This window comes from Brachypodium distachyon, chromosome 2, assembly GCF_000005505.3.
Source record: "Brachypodium distachyon strain Bd21 chromosome 2, Brachypodium_distachyon_v3.0, whole genome shotgun sequence".
NCBI lineage: Eukaryota > Viridiplantae > Streptophyta > Magnoliopsida > Poales > Poaceae > Brachypodium > Brachypodium distachyon.
Window position 1 is genome coordinate 22,209,698 of NC_016132.3, and position 16,784 is coordinate 22,226,481.

Genomic DNA, 16,784 nt, shown 5'->3' on the forward strand with positions numbered 1-16,784 from the left:
CACCGCCGTTGGATGCAGATCTAACAGTTGCGGTGCACAGTGAAGCGACACGGGCAGGATTCTTTGCCGTACGCTGCGCACACACGCTCTCCTACACTTCACTCCAACGCCACCAGGAACTGCTCGACGGAATGCCTCGCTAGGCCACTATCGCCCCCCCCCCCAGTTCCCCACTCCTCCCCAACGCCGCCACCCCACCGAGAGAAACGCCGCCGAGATGAAGGGAGCAATGCAGCCGCGGCCGTTCATGATGCACGGCCCGATGCCTCCGCCGCCGCAGCAGTTTGGCCTCGTGGAGACGCGCCCGCCGCTGGCCGCCATGCTGCGGCCCCGCTTCAACATCCCGGGGCTGAACCCTTCCGCCGCCGCGGCGTCCGCGGCGGGCAAGATCTCTTCGACCTACGACCTCGTGGAGCCGATGAGGTTCCTCTACGTCCACGTGGTCAAGGCGCGGGACCTCCCCGCCGTCTCCCCCACCGGCTCCATCGACCCCTTCGTCGAGGTCAAGCTCGGCAACTTCAAGGGCCACACATCCGTCCACGGCGCCAACCACAACCCGTCCTGGCAGCAGGTGTTCGCCTTCTCGGCCACGCACCTCCAATCGCATCTGCTCGAGGTGTCCATCAAGGCCAAAGATCTCGCCGGCGGAGACGACCTCATCGGCCGCATGGCGTTCGACCTGTCCGAGGTGCCGGTCCGCGTGCCGCCTGACTCCCCGTTAGCCCCCCAATGGTACAGGCTCGAGGGGAAACGGGGTGAGAAGCTTCCCCGCGGCGAGATCATGCTCTCCGTGTGGCTCGGGACCCAAGCCGACGAGGCGTTCCCAGAGGCCTGGCATTCCGACGCCCATGGGGCGGCTGGCCCGGCGGCCGTCTTGTCCACTCGCGCCAAGGTATACTTCTCGCCCAAGCTCGTGTACCTCCGCGTCGCCGCCATCGGGGCGCAGGACCTCATGCCCCACGACACGTCCCGCCCCATGAGCGCCTCCGTCAAGCTGCAGCTCGCCGGGCAGGTGCGTCGCACGCGTCCTGGGGGCCCGCCGGGGACGCCCAACCCAATGTGGAACGAAGAGTTCATGTTCGTCGCCTCCGAGCCCTTCGACGAGCCCCTGGTCGTCACCGTGGAAGACCGTGTCGCGCCCGGCCGCGACGAGCCGCTCGGGCGCATTATACTGCCCCTCAACGCCGCAATGCCACGCCATGACCACTTCGGCAAGCCTGTGGAGCCGCGCTGGTACAGCCTTGGGCGTCCCAGTGACGATGGTGAGAAGAAGGAAGGCAAGTTCGCGAGCAAGATACAGCTTCGGATGTCACTGGACTTTGGATACCATGTTCTCGACGAGTCCACTTACTACAGCAGCGATCTCCAGCCATCGTCAAAGCACACGCGGAAGCCAAGCATTGGGATCCTTGAGGTGGGAGTTTTAGGTGCACGCAACTTGATACCGATGAAAGCCAAGGATGGGCGCACCACCGACGCTTACTGTGTTGCCAAATATGGACCGAAATGGGTGCGCACAAGAACAATCCTTAACACACTGAATCCGCAGTGGAATGAGCAGTATACTTGGGAGGTGTTTGATCCATGCACTGTGATCACAGTGGTAGTGTTTGACAATAGCCAGATTGGGAGCAAGAGTGCTGATGCCCGGGATGAGAGTATTGGCAAGGTCAGGATCCGTCTCTCGACACTGGAGACTGACCGGGTGTACACCCATTTCTACCCTTTGCTGGCTCTTAAGCCAAGTGGCCTCAAGAAGACCGGTGAGTTGCATTTGGCTGTGCGGTTTACATGCACGGCATGGGTGAACATGATGGCGATGTATGGCCGTCCCCTGCTGCCAAAGATGCACTACACACAACCAATATCAGTGATGCAGTTGGACTACCTGAGGCATCAGGCGATGCAAATTGTTTCAGCGAGGCTTAGTCGTGCTGAGCCTCCACTGCGCAGGGAGGTGGTGGAGTACACGCTCGACGTGGGATCCCACATGTTTAGTCTCCGGCGCAGCAAGGCCAACTTTTATCGGATCACCTCTCTGTTCTGTTGTTTTGCGGCAATGGCCAAGTGGTATGATGGCATCAGGAGCTGGCGAAACCCGATTACAACTATGCTGGTGCACATGTTGTTCCTCATACTGATCTGCTACCCGGAGCTCATCCTGCCTACCATCTTCCTCTACATGTTCATGATCGGACTGTGGAACTATCGTTATAGGTCAAGGCATCCACCGCACATGGACACTAAGCTATCACAAGCTGAGTTTACACACCCTGATGAGCTTGATGAGGAGTTCGACACATTCCCAACCAACAGATCAGCTGACATTGTAAGATTGCGCTATGACAGGCTGAGGAGTGTTGGAGGTCGTGTCCAAACAGTGGTTGGGGACCTGGCGACACAAGGTGAGAGAGCTCATGCATTGCTGAGCTGGAGAGACCCTCGGGCCACTGCCATCTTCATATTCTTATCCCTAGTTGTAGCCATTGTGCTGTATGTGACGCCATTCCAGGTTTTGCTGGTCATTACCATGCTTTACTTGTTGCGCCATCCCCGGTTCCGCAGCAGGATGCCATCTGTCCCATTCAACTTCTACAGAAGATTGCCTGCCAAGTCTGATTTGCTCCTTTGAGGCCAGAGCATTCAAAAGAAGGTAATGGGGGAACCTTGTTTTCCAAAAGGAAGTGGGGGAACATTGTAACATTGTCTCTTTCATGCTGTTCCTTCTGATTAACATCAGATCAGATGTGAATATAATCCATGAGTTGATTATTTAGTTGCTCTGGTAGCCCTGCAATAAGGTGTCCGTTTGAATGATATCTGCTTGCATATGCAGAAATGAAGGGAATGACTAGATCCCTTTAGAGTTTTGGATGAAAATTGTTAGTTTTGGTTTTCTAGTGTAGAGCAAAAGGTGGGCACAAGATAAGTTCCGGTGTGTTATAACTATGAACTTCTGCCAATTTTGTTCATGTTCTGTTATTCCGTTCCTTTGGTCATGTCCTTGCCCCTGAGGCCCTGATCATGTCCTTTGTATATGTTTCTTTCATTCTTTTTCTTGTCCGGAGAATTCTATGTCCTACAGTATGTACTATTATTACTCAAAAAAGAGAGTGTGTACTCCGTAGTACTATTCTTCCTGAGCTACTCGCCTTCTTTGTTTCAGTGGTTGTCACCGGTACCTGCGGTTGTATACTCCCCGTCAGACAGTTTTACTGCTAAGTTTTAGCAAATTAGCATACAGTAGTTGATTGCAAATTAGCCTTCGTCATTGTGGGCGTCTACTAAATTGTAGCAGAGGTTGATATGTTACTGGATGTGTCGTAATTTAGTGCGGGTCTAGTGTTACCCCGTGGTTCAGTGCGGAAAAGATGCAGCAGTTTCCGTCTTGCAGGTGAAATATCCGGTCGTGGTTGGGACCGGTTTGGCAACTTCTCCAAGAGGGGCGAGGGGTGGAGACTTTAGTAGTGGTGGCACCAACTTCACCGGAGGAGTTGGTGGTGCCGCTCCGGCCATTGTTCAACAACATGTTGAAAGCCACACGGAGGTCCTCAGGTATGGAGACAGAGTCACGGTTGGCAATGCTTCAGGCAATACGACGTTTGTGCTGGTGTCTCAGGCTGTGCATCCGGTTCGGTTTTGGTTATTATACTTCGGTTAGCAAGGTTACGTATAAAATTCCGTTCGGTTTTGGTTATAACTAACTAATTTCGGTCCGGTTTCTCTTATAACTAATTAATTTCGGTTCAGGTTCAGTTATAATCAAATTAAGGAAAGTTGATGCGACTTTTTTTGCAAAACTTAATTTTTTTTCATATGTTAATTTTCAATGTATAATGTGAAACGGTGATTAGCCTTGAACGATTGATCTGAGCACTTGCCAAATGGTTTTAAAATGTTGCACAACAGTAGTTCAGTAGTAGAAACATGCTTGAGTACTGTACTACTTTTATTTTGTTTGCGCCAGGTACTTTTTTTTAGAATCGCGCCACATACTAGAACTGCCAACTATACCTACTGCCAAAGTGGTGAGCATCGTGTCAGGCAATGATCTTGGACTTCTGAGGTCTGACGACGCGAGTTTTGAGGGTCTTTCTCGAAGAATCATTTCCTTTCGGATGAAGGGTCTGAGAAAACATTCTCCTTTAAAAAAAAATTGTGGCCAAAATTTCTTCTTAAAAAAGGAAAAAAAAAAAGACGGTGTACTACCGTGCCCTTCAGCGCGGAGATAAGACGATATCCATTACCTGCAGCAAAATCCTATCGCAGTCACGACTCTCTCGGTCGTGCTCCCCTGGAAACACCGTTTTCGTCCATTCATTCGTCTGGGTGACCGGGCGCGGCGATGCACGGCAACCGGAGGGGAAGAAATATCTAATTAAACACACGGCTGTGCTGCCGCTGGCAGGAGGCAGGCTATCTCCCGCGAGGCCGCGATCACTTCGAGCGACCACAGGGACTCGCTCGCTCAGCTGCAGCAGCCGATGGCGGCCGTCGCGGCCGCCGGCGCAGTGTGCCCGTCGATCCCCTGCTCGTCGGGCGGCGCTGCCTGCTGCTCGCTTCATGTGGTTGCGCCGGCGCCCAGCACGCGGTCCACTCGCTCGCTCTCCTCTGTAAGTACATGTTCTTTCCTTCGTCAGTTCGTTGTACAGTACTCTACACGTTACACACGGCTTGTTGCTTGAAGTGTCAAATTCGTACGGTACACAGATCGATTCCGGCTTGAATTGATGTGCTTTCTGATCGTTTAGCTACGGATGATTCAACAATTTGTGGGCGAGTTGATGTCTGGGTACTTTGTGCCACTCTTGTGCGGTAGTAGCTGGATACGGATTGAGTGATTGGGCGGCAATGGTTGCACTGTAAACTCGTTGTTGAGAAGTTTAGTGCAATCTTTCAGAAATTGACGCTCCTCTGTCCTTTACCTAATCCTCTGCTTCAGTTAAAACTCTCAGAGCAATAGTTGTATGCAAATAACCGCTACTGTAAACAGTGTCAGTACTCAGTACAGCGGAAATGTACTTTCATGTTGCACTCTAAGCTAGCAAGCGTTGTCTCCGCGCCCTGACATAACAGTTTCAGCCTCCGTGCAGAGATCGTTCCGCGGCGTTCGTCGCCCATCCTCGGAGTCGGAGCCGCCGGCTCCGCGAGCCGCGCTGCAGCCAGGCCGAAATGGCGAGTAGTGGCACCACCGTGGACGACGACGAGGCCTGCGAGCTGGTGAGAGGCACGGACCTGGTGATCGGGCAGGGCGATGACGAGAGCGTCCGCGCCTACCTCCTGGAGGCCGTCAAGAACAACAACGGCACCTGCGTGCTCCTCCTCTCCGACATCTTCGGCTTCGAGGACTCCGCCACCCGCGACTTCGCCTACCGCGTCGCCTGCCACGGCTACAAGTAAGTAGTTACTCTCGTCCCACACTCCTTTTTTTTTTCAGTTTCTCTGCATTTGTCAAGTCATCACACCTTTGATTGGTCGACCCATGCAGTGTTCTGGTGCCGGACTTGTTCCGGGGGGACCCGTGGAAGAAGAGCCTGCCGATGGACGGGCTGGAAGCGTGGCTGGGCACGCAGGCGCCGGAGAGAGTGGCCGGGGACATCGAGACGTGCAGGAAGTGGCTGGTGGAGGAGTTCCTGGCGGCGGCGGAGTCCAAGAAGCTGGGCGTCGTCGGGTTCTGCTACGGGGGCGGGCGGCTCGTGGAGACGCTGGCGCGGGACGCTGACTCATGCTTCTTCAGCGCGGGCGTCTGCTTCTACGGGTCCCGGATGGACGCGTCGCTGGGGCCGCGGATCGCGGCGCCCGTGCTGTTCGTGTGCGGGGACGGCGACCCGCTGTGCCCCGTGGAGACGGTGCGGGAGCTGGAGAGGGGCGCGGGCTGCAGGGCTGTTGTGTATGCCGGCAGGGGCCACGGGTTCGCGCACCGGCCCGAATCGCTGGAGGACGACGCCGACGCCGAGGACGCGTTCGCCAGGATGAAGGCATGGCTGCATGAGCACCTGCTTGCTGCAGCCTGACCGCGTCCATCGATCAGCCGTTGTACATTGTTGTTGTTTTTCTTGTCACGTTTTACTCTTGTAAGTTGCCCCGTATACGTCCGTAGGCGACTACTTTGGGTGCTAGTGACTCTGTGAGACTGTAGGGTACGCGAGGACACTTGTGTTTGTCTGACGGCCTCTTTTGTTTTCGTACGTGAGTTCAAAACCGTGGTTGTTTGAAGACGTATCATCAGTTGACAGCGAGTTGCTCATGGACACGCAAATAAAAACCGAAGTGAAACTCACTATAAAACCGCGAAAAAGGTTGGCACGTTTTTACAGTGAATTTCACTTCAGATACCATGACGGCAACTTAAACTTCTTATTGCCGGACGGTGCTGGCCAGGGCCCGTACAGGAGTTTTGAAGGCCACAGAGCGAACGCCAAAAATGGTTCCAGCGGCTAAAGTGTTGTACAAAAGAGACAGTTAGACAATGAATCGCCATATTGACATAATGAGATTGACACAAATTGTGTGGAGGCCACAAAAATTTGATTCAGTTCCGTGTGTCTACATGCAAAAACAGACGAATAAATTGCAGAATTGGACACAAAACATCATCAATCGAGCAGAGTGACAGAAGGTAGAAGGTGTTGGACACAAAACATTAATCGAGCAGACGAATAAATTGCCGAATTGGACACAAAACATCATCGGTGCAGCTGTGCTGGGCTAGGGGAATGATGGCAACAGAAGGTAGAACGTGTTGGGCTTTTTGGGCTCTTTTATTTTTTCTTTTTATTCTGTGGACTCGTATAGCTGATCCAGGAACAGATGAAAAAAAACCTAGGCGAAATCCTATCCGTCGTTATTAAAAACTAGATGATGCCCCGCACATTGTTGCGGGAACGCTCCGTGGGTAGAATTGATTAGCAACGGAAGAGTATTTTAAATTAAAAACATATAACGAAATTGATGACATATTTTTTATTATTTCATAGCATAAATGATGTCTAAAAAGAGAAAAGTTATTCAAAAAATATGTGATTGAATTGATGAGGTGACATGGTTTGAATTGGTAGATTAATGCAAAAATTAAAACGAATACATGTATGACTTGAAAGAACATGCATGACTTGATGGGAAAAAACATCATGCATGACTTGATGAGGTGGCATGCATGACAAAATGATGTATGAAAAGAGAACTTTTTCAAAGGGATATGATTTAATTGATGAGATGGCATGGTTTGAATTTATAGATTAATAAAAAAAATGTAAATGAATACATGCATGGTTTAAAAAAAAACATGCATGATTTGATGAGGTGGCATGATTTGCAGGGCATTATGGTGGGCCTAATGAGGTGTGGGGATCTCGTATTTAGGTACGGAAGATTGGTGTCTTGCTCTGTTCTCATCCTGGTGTAGGATTACGCATGTGTGATGTGTCATACGGGCACCGATATAATTTAGGATCATTGGTGGTCACAATTTTTATTTGTTGTTTTATGCAGTGCATGCGAACACGACACGAAGAAATTCTACGAGCTGTTAGGGTTGGTCTTTGCTGCTAGGTAGCACTGCTAATAGCTTATTCATCTGAAGATTCCAAATTGCACGATAGCGCATTTATGTTAGATATATGTTGGCATTCTGTTCAGAAAGAATATGTTGGGAAGAACGGAATGTGAGGCAGCTGGTTGTACTCTAGCTTGGAACAGCTAGCTGTGTCTAATTATTGGTACTAAGTACATGGTTTTATTCCAAGATTAGCTAGCTTGATCACAATGTTTGTTGTAGCCTGTCACAATCAGAGATGATCGAAGTCTTGATTCCAGCCTTTTCTTTATTCCTGCATCCATCATTGCTCCATTAATCTTAGCAGATGGGAGCTAGTACAAGCTCGTTCAGTTGGAGGTTTTCACTTAGAAATTAGAATATGTGTGCATGGATAAGTTGCATCATTATATTTGAGAGGCTGAGAATGTCATATGAGGTCGCTTGGCTTGATTTTATTACTTTTGGAACCAACGGTATCATGCGAGATTGGCCGTTCAGAAGGCATTTTACTGTCTTTGTTCGATCTTATATCACTGTATATTCTGACGGGATCTTGCGTTTATTAAAAGCATTAGCAGGACTCCCTGCAAAAAAGAAAAAACTCTAGCAGGACAAAGAACTCAGATTCCAACGTCTAGTTTCCCCTCATTGGATCCTCAGTTAGTCAGTTGCAATAGCATTTCTACCCTTTCCAACTGAAAAGTTAATAAGCTGTGCGCATATGTGTCCATGCTGACTCACTAACAAAGCAGAATAGCAGATGGATATGAAATTCAGATTATTCCATAGTATGCCAAAACCGCATATGACTGGAGCAAGCATATAACGCCGTACAGAGGGTAAATAATTTCAGGAAATCACTTGCCTGCCATCTCATCCCATATAAGAGTTATGGTCTCTTTAGACTCAGCCCTGGACCGGCAGACAGAATCCGCAGCGCCGATCAGATCTGCAGGCGGCGACGTGCCACGTCCATGTCAGACGGCTCCGACAGAAGTCTGCAAATGATTCGACGTGGAGCGAATACTCGACCATTACGGAAGTGACAGACGTGCATGGCCGCATTGGAGGGGAGGGAAGGGCAAGGCAGGGCATGGCCATCGGAATATTGGATGCCGTTGTGATGTTTCTTTTCTCCAACTATCGCCTTATGAAAGTTCTTATGATTTAAAGCAGGTAAGTATGTTTGGATTTTTTTTCCATGTTATGGATACTTTCTCATAACCATAAAAGTGCATGTGTAATATAAATTGATCGATGTTAAAGTATGAATGGAAGTCCGAATTGTATGGAATATTCCTCAATCAATTTGTATACGTATATGAAATGTGTATGTGATGCAGTTGGTGTAGCACATCCGGCGAAGGTTTTTTCAGGCACTGTCATAGCCAAAAGCAGCATGCATTTTACAAGAATTATGCACCATTAAAAGGCGTACAATATTGGCTTGTCAGGACAAATGACCAATACTGTGGGGCAAATATTTTTATCCAACATTAGTGGCTGTTTTCCCACGTCACTTCCATAGCCGCCCGAAGGGTTTTCTACGGATAGACAAGTCTCACGGCCCGTCAATAGGGTGTGTCCCTCGATCCACTGATGGATGTCCGACAGTGAAAGTTGACACTCCATTGACACTTAATTACCGATGAACACCATAGGCGTTAGTGGAGCGGCTTCGTTGCCCATCAGTAAAGAGGTCTTCCGAGGTAGTGGACGCCAGCACCAAACTTTGTGCAAATTCCATCATGTAGAGTTCAAAAGTGGGCATGACATTGTCATAGTATGTTTCTCATATTTCCACATTTTTGGAATCATGCAAGCCAAAGAGGTCCCTCTTTTGACCACTTCTCGCATAATTTATCCGTTTTTTCCTTGTGTTCTTTCCAAATAATTTATCTTTTATTTTCACTTGAATTCTCATCAATTCTTGCGTTTATTTTCTTATTATGGTGTTTTCATTCGTGCGATTCAAAAGGGATTTTCATTTATGTGGTTGATCTGTTGGCTCCAGAGACGAGCCATACATCAAGGTGGCGGTCGTCCGATCCTACTTCAGGTCGACATTTTCGTGGTGTCAAGAGCAACGACGTTGTTGTTCAACCTAGTGTCAACGGTTTTGTTCCATTGCCTCCAACCTTGCATGTATCAGGCGGTGTGGCCTTCATATCTTAATGAGACGGGGGTTTGACGGGAAACAATGTGATGACGGACCCTGACGACGGCACGACATCGATCGGATGTAGCACATATGTGACGGTCTTTAACTTGCTTTTAATAAAATGATTTCTCCATCAAGATGAAAGGACTAGGGCTTTTTTGTACGTGTGTCGAGAGCTAGTTAGCGCAATGCTCTATGTGAGGAAGGACACGTCGATGGTGAAGATGGAGGACAACTTCAACAACGAGTATGTGAGTTCTCTGGCTAAAAACCCATGATCTAGCATCTTCGACTTGATCAGACAATTGCGATGTAAGTACGTCTTATCCTTGTTGAAGGTGTTGACTCGAAGCTATGCTTTTTTTGGGGTTGGGAGGGGGTGGGGTGAGGAGGGTGATAACCCCAAGTTTGATCTCTTGGTGGGACTTTACAACATCGTTGTACGAGCGACGATCCTTCTAGAAGGCGTTGTTCCGGAGTACCATGCTTGTTGTTAGGTTCCATAATGTTTTACGGTAGATTTGTTCCCCAACCATAGTTTTGTGGTAAATAATGGAGAAGCTGGCTATCGCGAGAACGCTTGGCTTTGTTTTTTTTTTCTTTTTAAGCAGATGAGCTTGTCCTTTATGCTTGATCACGTTTCTTCAATAAAATTATAGCTGCATATATTTGAGGATGTAGAGGTTGGAGATCATGTCTTTCTTTCAAGAAAAAAGCTCACTAACGTGCAAGATATAGATTGAATATAAGGTAAAGATAGTGTGATTTCATGAAAGGAAAACAACACTAAAGCAGTAAAAGAGTGAAGGGAGGCGCAAGTGACAGAACATAACTACTGTCTCCGGTGCCAAATTTTTGTTTTGATATTAAAACCACGACAAAAAATTAGGATCAGAGAAAGTACATCAGTGTTAGTCAACTTGTACTCACGGAATTGACGAGATAAAAAAAAGAGAGAACCACGCTCAATGACACGTCCTTCCACTTTGTTCTGAAGTAGATGGAGGCATGGAGCTTACAAAAATAGGAGTAGAAAAGAAGATAACAACCTTACTCCCTCATAGCAGTAATGAACATTTATGCTAAAATTTGGAGGAAAAAAAGCGCATCAATCGAAGAGTACAAGGAAACGAAGCGTGGCCCGTTTCCACCCGCTTAACTCTGCCGTCCGCTAAACGGTAAATCGGTTAGTCCAAAGAATGATGCAAAGCCACATCTGTGTCTTCCAAAGCACGGATTATTCCGATTTGTTTAAGACGCGAATCATAAACAGATAATTGCATCATTGCGTTGTGGAACAACAGAAGCGTTGCCATTTTACAGCTGCCTTTGACTTTCTTCAGAGGAAAAGAAACCAGAGAAAGAGCGTAAGTAAAAAAGCTGTGTCATGCTAATCCTTGTAGGAAGCGGGCCCAGACCCCAGTCTACTTTGCTACTAGGCCGCTAGACGCGTGCCTCGTCCAGTCCACCTGCTGAGTGCTCTCCCAGCGCATGCTTCCAGCAAAGCAAAACACCAGACGAAACGGAACCAAAGCTGGTCGCTTGACAGCCTGCCTGCTTCGCTTCCTTCCCTCTTCCTCCCTACAAATCTCTCGTCTCTCCGTTTCATTCATCCCTCTCTCTCCACCTCGATTCTCCCTCAACTCCGCCCATCGCTTTCTTGTCCTTACACGCGCGCCGTTCGATTCGAATCGGGCAGCTGTTAGGCAGGCATGGCCGAGGAGACGAAGCAAGAAACTGCCGCGGCAGCCGCCGAGTTGGTCGCGACGGAGGCGGAGAAGAAGGCGGAGGTGGAGGAGAAGGTTGACGAGGCAGCGGCGGCGGCGGCAGAGGAGGCGGAGGAGGAGAAGAAGATAGAGGAGGCGGAGACGGAGGCCGGGGCGGAAGAGGCGGCGGTGATCGAGGGCAGCACGGGGTCGTTCAAGGAGGAGAGTAACCTGGTGTCCGAGCTCGCCGACCCCGAGCAGAAGGCGCTTGCCCAGCTCAAGGAGCTCATCGCCGCCGCGCTCGCCAGCGGGGAGTTCGATCTGCCGCCGCCCCCGCCGCCGGTTCAGCCCGACACGGCGACTCCGGCGGCCGACGATGCCAAGACGGAGGAGGCAGAGGAGCCTAAGGCCGAGGAGGCGGCCAAGAGCGATGCGGCGCCCGAAGGAGAGGAGCCTAAGGCCGAGGAGGCTGAGGTGAGCGAGCCCAAGACAGAGGCTCCCGCGCCAGAGGAGCCCAAGACGGACGACCCGGCCCAGGAGGAGCCCAAGACCGTGGAGCCCACCAAGGAGGAGCCCAACACAGAGGCGCCAGTGGTGGCCGCCGCCGAGCAGCCCAAGGCCGTGGCGGCGGCCGAGGAAGCCAAGCCGGCCGAGCCGACGCCGGAGACGGAAGAGAAAACCGTCGTGGTCACCGAGGAGGAAGGCACCAAAGCCGTGGAAGCCACAGAGGAGACCGCCGTCCCCGCCGCATCCGAGCCTGAAGCGGCGCCGGCGGCGGAGCTGATCTGGGGTGTGCCGCTGGTGGGCGACGACGAGCGCACGGACACCGTGCTTCTCAAGTTCCTTCGCGCACGGGAGTTCAAGGTGAAGGAGGCCATGGCGATGCTCAAGGCGGCGGTGCTGTGGCGCAAGAGCTTCGGCATCGACGCGCTCCTGGGAACCGACCTCGGCGTGCCGGAGTTGGAGAACGTGGTGTTCTACCGCGGCGCCGATCGCGAGGGACACCCCGTCTGCTACAATGTCTACAGCGAGTTCCAGGACAAGGAGCTCTACGAGAAGGCATTCGGTGACGATGAGAAGCGGGAGCGCTTCCTCAAGTGGCGTATCCAGCTCCTCGAGCGTGGCATCCTTGAGCAGCTGGACTTCTCGCCCAGCGGCATCTGCTCCATGGTGCAGGTCACTGACCTCAAGAATTCGCCACCCATGCTCGGCAAGCACCGCGCCGTCACCCGCCAGGCGCTGTCACTGCTCCAGGACAACTACCCAGAGTTCATCGCCAAGAAGGTAAATTTCTTTCTTCCTGGTCGAAGCGTTTCGTAATTCCTAATCTAAATTTGATATTATTGGCACAAGGATTGAAAATTTCTTTGCTTTTAAGGCAACATTTTTGTGCTTGCAGTGGATTGAACTTAATTCATCTGATGTAATGTATGTTATGATATTTCTTTTTGACTAGCTTAGTACTCCTATGTCCTTGGGGAATGTTGACTATTGTCTTTCTTAGCACTTGTTCCTCGGTGATTTAAGTAGATATGGTGCATTGATGGTGCAAGTAATCTGGGATAATGGCATTATTTCACCTCTTGTTTTTCCTCTTATTTGTCTTTGATATTGAAAATGGTATCTCTAGGTATGTCGATATGCATATTATGGGATTGGGATGACTTCAGATATATGATGAATGGAATGAACTGAATTGGGATCAATTTGGTTGGATCATCGACCATATGCAGGTTTTCATCAATGTGCCATGGTGGTATCTTGCGGCAAACAAAATGATGAGTCCGTTCCTTACACAACGCACCAAGAGCAAATTCACGTTTTGCAGCCCAGCCAAGACCGCGGAGACCCTTTTCAGGTCTGGACATGATAATCTCCGGAAGTCTTTTCTTTTTTTGTGGTAATATACTCCCTCTGATCCATAAAAAGTGTCGCCCATTTAGTACAAAATGGACGACACTTTTTATGGATCGGGAGTACTTTCTTACTATCTTCTAAATGTTTTGTGCCTTCTGTAATGTTATGCAGATACATTGCGCCAGAGCAGGTCCCTGTCCAATTTGGTGGCCTCTTTAAAGAAGATGACACTGAGTTCTCAACTTCTGATGCTGTTACTGAGCTCACTGTCAAACCTTCTTCAAAAGAAACCATTGAGATTCCTGCTACTGAGGTTGATCCCTGTTCTTCTATCCTGACTTCCATACAAATATAGACTACAACTGTAGAATAAATTCTGATTGTTGATTTTTATGAAATGTGTTATTGTTGTAGAACTCCACGGTTGTGTGGGAGCTTCGTGTGCTTGGATGGGAGGTGAGCTATGGTGTGGAGTTCACCCCTGATGCGGAGGGTGGCTACACGGTCATCGTGCAAAAGACAAGGAAGGTGCCCGCTAATGAGGAACCAATCATGAAGGGCAACTTCAAAGTTACTGAGCCTGGCAAGGTTGTGCTCGCCGTCAACAACCCAACATCAAAGAAGAAGAAGCTACTGTATCGACTCAAGGTCAAGAGCTCCACCGAATCCGCTTGAGGTTTCCGCTGTCCACAGGTCCATATCCCCACCATTTGAACATTTTGCATGATAGGCGAAAAATATGATTTTAGATGTCCATTTTGTGTTTATTTCTTTAATTTGTTGGCTTGCTGTTTCTTGGGGTCAGATTTGTATGCTTTTATTCAAACCAAAGTGAGCTTGTTGTTCTATGAGATAGCTGTGATCAGAAGCTGGGGAAGTTTGAGATAGTGACGGTCTCGAGATCAGGAGGGGGCGAGGGGCAGCTGTGGTAGGAAGGACCGAAGAACTGTTGCTTATCTGTATATCTGTCTGTACATGGTATCCATGGATTCTCTTTCAAAAACATGTTAATTCTTAGAAAGTCTCCATGTTTTGTGGTCACCAGCACCATGTTACTCTCCATGTTCGTCTGCTCCTTCCCTTTTGTCGTTGTTCTTGCCTGTTGGCGCCTTGTATCTGGCAATGATTACGGACAAATTACGTCCATGCCATGGACGTCAGTATCTGGGCCATTGCTCACTTATTTGCATGGAAAAACAAAATCATCTGTATGCAACCAACTGCTGCAATGGCTGCCGTGAGTACATCAGCCTTGTTTGGGACACGCAGTTTTTTACTGAAACACCAACTGCCTTTTGTACTGCATTCCTAATTAGGCAAAAGGGGCATCTTTTACATCTCAATAGGATGAAGCACCCTGGCAATGGACAAACCAAATGTGCAGGCTAAACCATAAAGAAGGTATGTTTCCAGTGTTTATATGCTGCTAATGATGAGCCTCAGCATGCTTCTGTGGTACAGTTCACAAAAAGCAAAAGACCCAAACAAAAGCAAGGCAGAGCAAAGCAAGCAAGCTGTAGACAGATAGAAAGTAGTAGGAGAATGTGTGTGGTGTGCCTGTGCAAGAACTTTGCCTTTGACTGCACAAGTAGGCCCATGAAAACCAAAACTGGAAGCCGCCGCATAATGGAAGTCCAACTTGGCCATGATTCCTCTATGTACCTTGAAGAATCCTTTCTCCCTCCCTCTCTGAATAAATATGGCTGATGTAATTAGAGGGGACTGCCATGAATATTTGTGACCCTGATCTTTCCAGGGACAGACTGTGCTGTTTCCATCTTTATCCAAAAGCCCCGTTTCATTGAGATATTCATGATCAGGGAGAAAACTCATGATTCCTCGCATGGACAAGCAGCACCGTCAATTGTCATGACATGCCTATTTTAGGACCATAAAGGCGATTGGATGTGTCTCCACTTCCAGGGTTCCCTCCACATGACCGTGGTCGGGAGAGCGACCATGATCAGTATTTCCGTGTGTGTTTTTATCACGAGATTTATGTGGGTTTTTGCCTATCAATGCATATATTATGTACTCCATCCGTTTCATAATTTTTGTCGAAATATTACATGTATCTAGCCGTTTATTATGAATAGATACATTCATTTTTGGCAAATTTGAGACATGAATTATGAAACTAAAAGAGTAACTTTGAAAATGTGTAAGCTTATTTGCACAGAATGTCTGTGGATGCCTATAAGCGTCACCATGCATGATAGTGGATTTGAGACGGGGAAGAGCAGTTAGGAAGCATGCAGCACGGTGGGGGTGCAAGTCATGGTCATGAAACAAAGCTGTTCGGGAGGGCTACCGGAGCCTCTCCTACTTTCGTTGCATTTTCATCGTCGCCATCTTCTATTTAATCAAGATGGGTGTGCAGTGCTGCTCATGCATAAATGGGCCAGAGAAACCAGGACCTGCAACTTGGAAACCTGGAATCGCGCAACTGCCCTGAACCAGCATGGAGTATCTTCAGTTTGGGACCAAGCAAAAGCTTACGGATTGGTAAACTGTTTACCAATCCCGGCTCAAAGCTGCAGGGCAGAGTGCTAACCGATTCACCAATAAAGCTGCATTTCAAGGTCGAGAGCGGGGAGACAAGCAGGCAAGTAGGCATTCTTTACCCTTCCGATCGAGCTAGCTGCAATAGGATCAGGATTATTCAGGGCCATGCGCCTAGCCAGCCCCCGAGGTCCCTTTCACGCCATCACGCACGCGGAAATCACAAGACTTCCTCCGTCAGGCTGCAGATCAGGAGAGGAGGAGTTAAGGACGCGGGGATATATGAAACGCGTGTAGTGCCTATCAATCCATATACGGTCGAAGCGAGGTGAGAATTGATCGAATTGATGGCGTCTTGGTTGTTTTTGCGCTGGGGCAGGGCAGGACGGCCGGTGGCGAGCCGGCACACGGTGTTTGGTTTCGTTAATTCGTGCGTGGAGAAATCGGCACGTCGTTAATTTGCGTGGTCCTTTTTCCTGCCGTCCTTTGGATCCTCCCAATTCGTAATCCTATCTAGCTGGTGTGATTATTTCTCGGTGGGGAAAGCCGGCAAGATGTATACAAGTTGCTAGTCTCGGATCAGATAGGACGTACCAAAATCTGTTGTCGTGGATATGGCTGAGCCTAGTTTAAAAGTCAAGCATCTTGATGAGCAATTTGCCCGAGGGAGTAATTACGCAACTTTAGTAGTCACAAGATGTATGTTGCCCCAAAACGAATGCGACATGTATAGTCTTCACCAAAACTAATCTTCGAACGGCAAGAAAATAAACGGTGTTTTATTAGAAAGAAATTCTCTTTTTGATAGTCCATTTGCACATTTTACGTCAACACTCGCCTTAATATGCTTTTAACATCACTTCACGTAGTATTGTTCACATTTTGGGATTTGTTATGTGAATTTGCATAGGCATCTGAGTTCTCTCTTATTTTAAAAAATTACAGTACCACCCAGACGCGCACGCAAAGGTTAAAATATCGAAGCATGTGAATGTTATCTAATTGTAGGTTGTCTTCTCTA

The 16,784-nt window shown here is 48.9% G+C and overlaps 3 protein-coding genes across 5 annotated transcripts; all 3 read left to right on the forward strand.

The window, feature by feature from the left end:
• Positions 1 to 105: 105 nt before the first annotated feature.
• Positions 106 to 3,140, forward strand: LOC100843261 (FT-interacting protein 1). The gene has a single exon (XM_003568347.4). The coding sequence runs from the start codon at positions 218 to 220 to the stop codon at positions 2,630 to 2,632; it is 2,415 nt and encodes an 804-aa protein (XP_003568395.1). The 5' UTR covers positions 106 to 217; the 3' UTR covers positions 2,633 to 3,140.
• Positions 3,141 to 4,268: 1,128 nt separating this feature from the next.
• Positions 4,269 to 6,225, forward strand: LOC100825501 (carboxymethylenebutenolidase homolog). 2 transcript variants are annotated; one of them, XM_014898295.2, is made up of 3 exons: positions 4,269 to 4,613; positions 5,083 to 5,396; positions 5,489 to 6,225. In XM_014898295.2, the coding sequence occupies exons 1-3, from the start codon at positions 4,485 to 4,487 to the stop codon at positions 6,012 to 6,014; spliced, it is 969 nt and encodes a 322-aa protein (XP_014753781.1). In that variant the 5' UTR covers positions 4,269 to 4,484; the 3' UTR covers positions 6,015 to 6,225. The 2 variants fall into 2 exon arrangements, with proteins under 2 accessions (XP_014753781.1, XP_010231339.1); XM_010233037.3 differs by having other exon boundaries at positions 5,094 to 5,396.
• A 4,927-nt stretch (positions 6,226 to 11,152) lies between these two features.
• LOC100843560 (patellin-3) lies at positions 11,153 to 14,426 on the forward strand. Of its 2 annotated transcripts, XM_014899759.2 has the most exons (5): positions 11,153 to 12,688; positions 13,138 to 13,262; positions 13,433 to 13,574; positions 13,676 to 13,954; positions 14,067 to 14,426. In XM_014899759.2, the coding sequence occupies exons 1-4, from the start codon at positions 11,411 to 11,413 to the stop codon at positions 13,934 to 13,936; spliced, it is 1,806 nt and encodes a 601-aa protein (XP_014755245.1). In that variant the 5' UTR covers positions 11,153 to 11,410; the 3' UTR covers positions 13,937 to 13,954; positions 14,067 to 14,426. The 2 variants fall into 2 exon arrangements, with proteins under 2 accessions (XP_014755245.1, XP_003568396.1); XM_003568348.4 differs by having other exon boundaries at positions 11,154 to 12,688; positions 13,676 to 14,424.
• Positions 14,427 to 16,784: the final 2,358 nt, after the last annotated feature.

Bases quoted from the DNA above. Each gene is read 5' to 3' on its own strand.
- LOC100843261 (XM_003568347.4), top strand. From the start codon at position 218: ATGAAGGGAGCAATGCAGCCGCGGCCGTTCATGATGCACGGCCCGATG.
- LOC100843560 (XM_014899759.2), top strand. From the start codon at position 11,411: ATGGCCGAGGAGACGAAGCAAGAAACTGCCGCGGCAGCCGCCGAGTTG. The intron at 13,263-13,432 runs GTCTGGACATGA...AATGTTATGCAG, and splicing joins ACCGCGGAGACCCTTTTCAG to ATACATTGCGCCAGAGCAGG. The intron at 13,575-13,675 runs GTTGATCCCTGT...TTATTGTTGTAG, and splicing joins TTGAGATTCCTGCTACTGAG to AACTCCACGGTTGTGTGGGA.
- LOC100825501 (XM_014898295.2), top strand. From the start codon at position 4,485: ATGGCGGCCGTCGCGGCCGCCGGCGCAGTGTGCCCGTCGATCCCCTGC. The intron at 4,614-5,082 runs GTAAGTACATGT...TAACAGTTTCAG, and splicing joins CCACTCGCTCGCTCTCCTCT to CCTCCGTGCAGAGATCGTTC. The intron at 5,397-5,488 runs GTAAGTAGTTAC...CGACCCATGCAG, and splicing joins GTCGCCTGCCACGGCTACAA to TGTTCTGGTGCCGGACTTGT.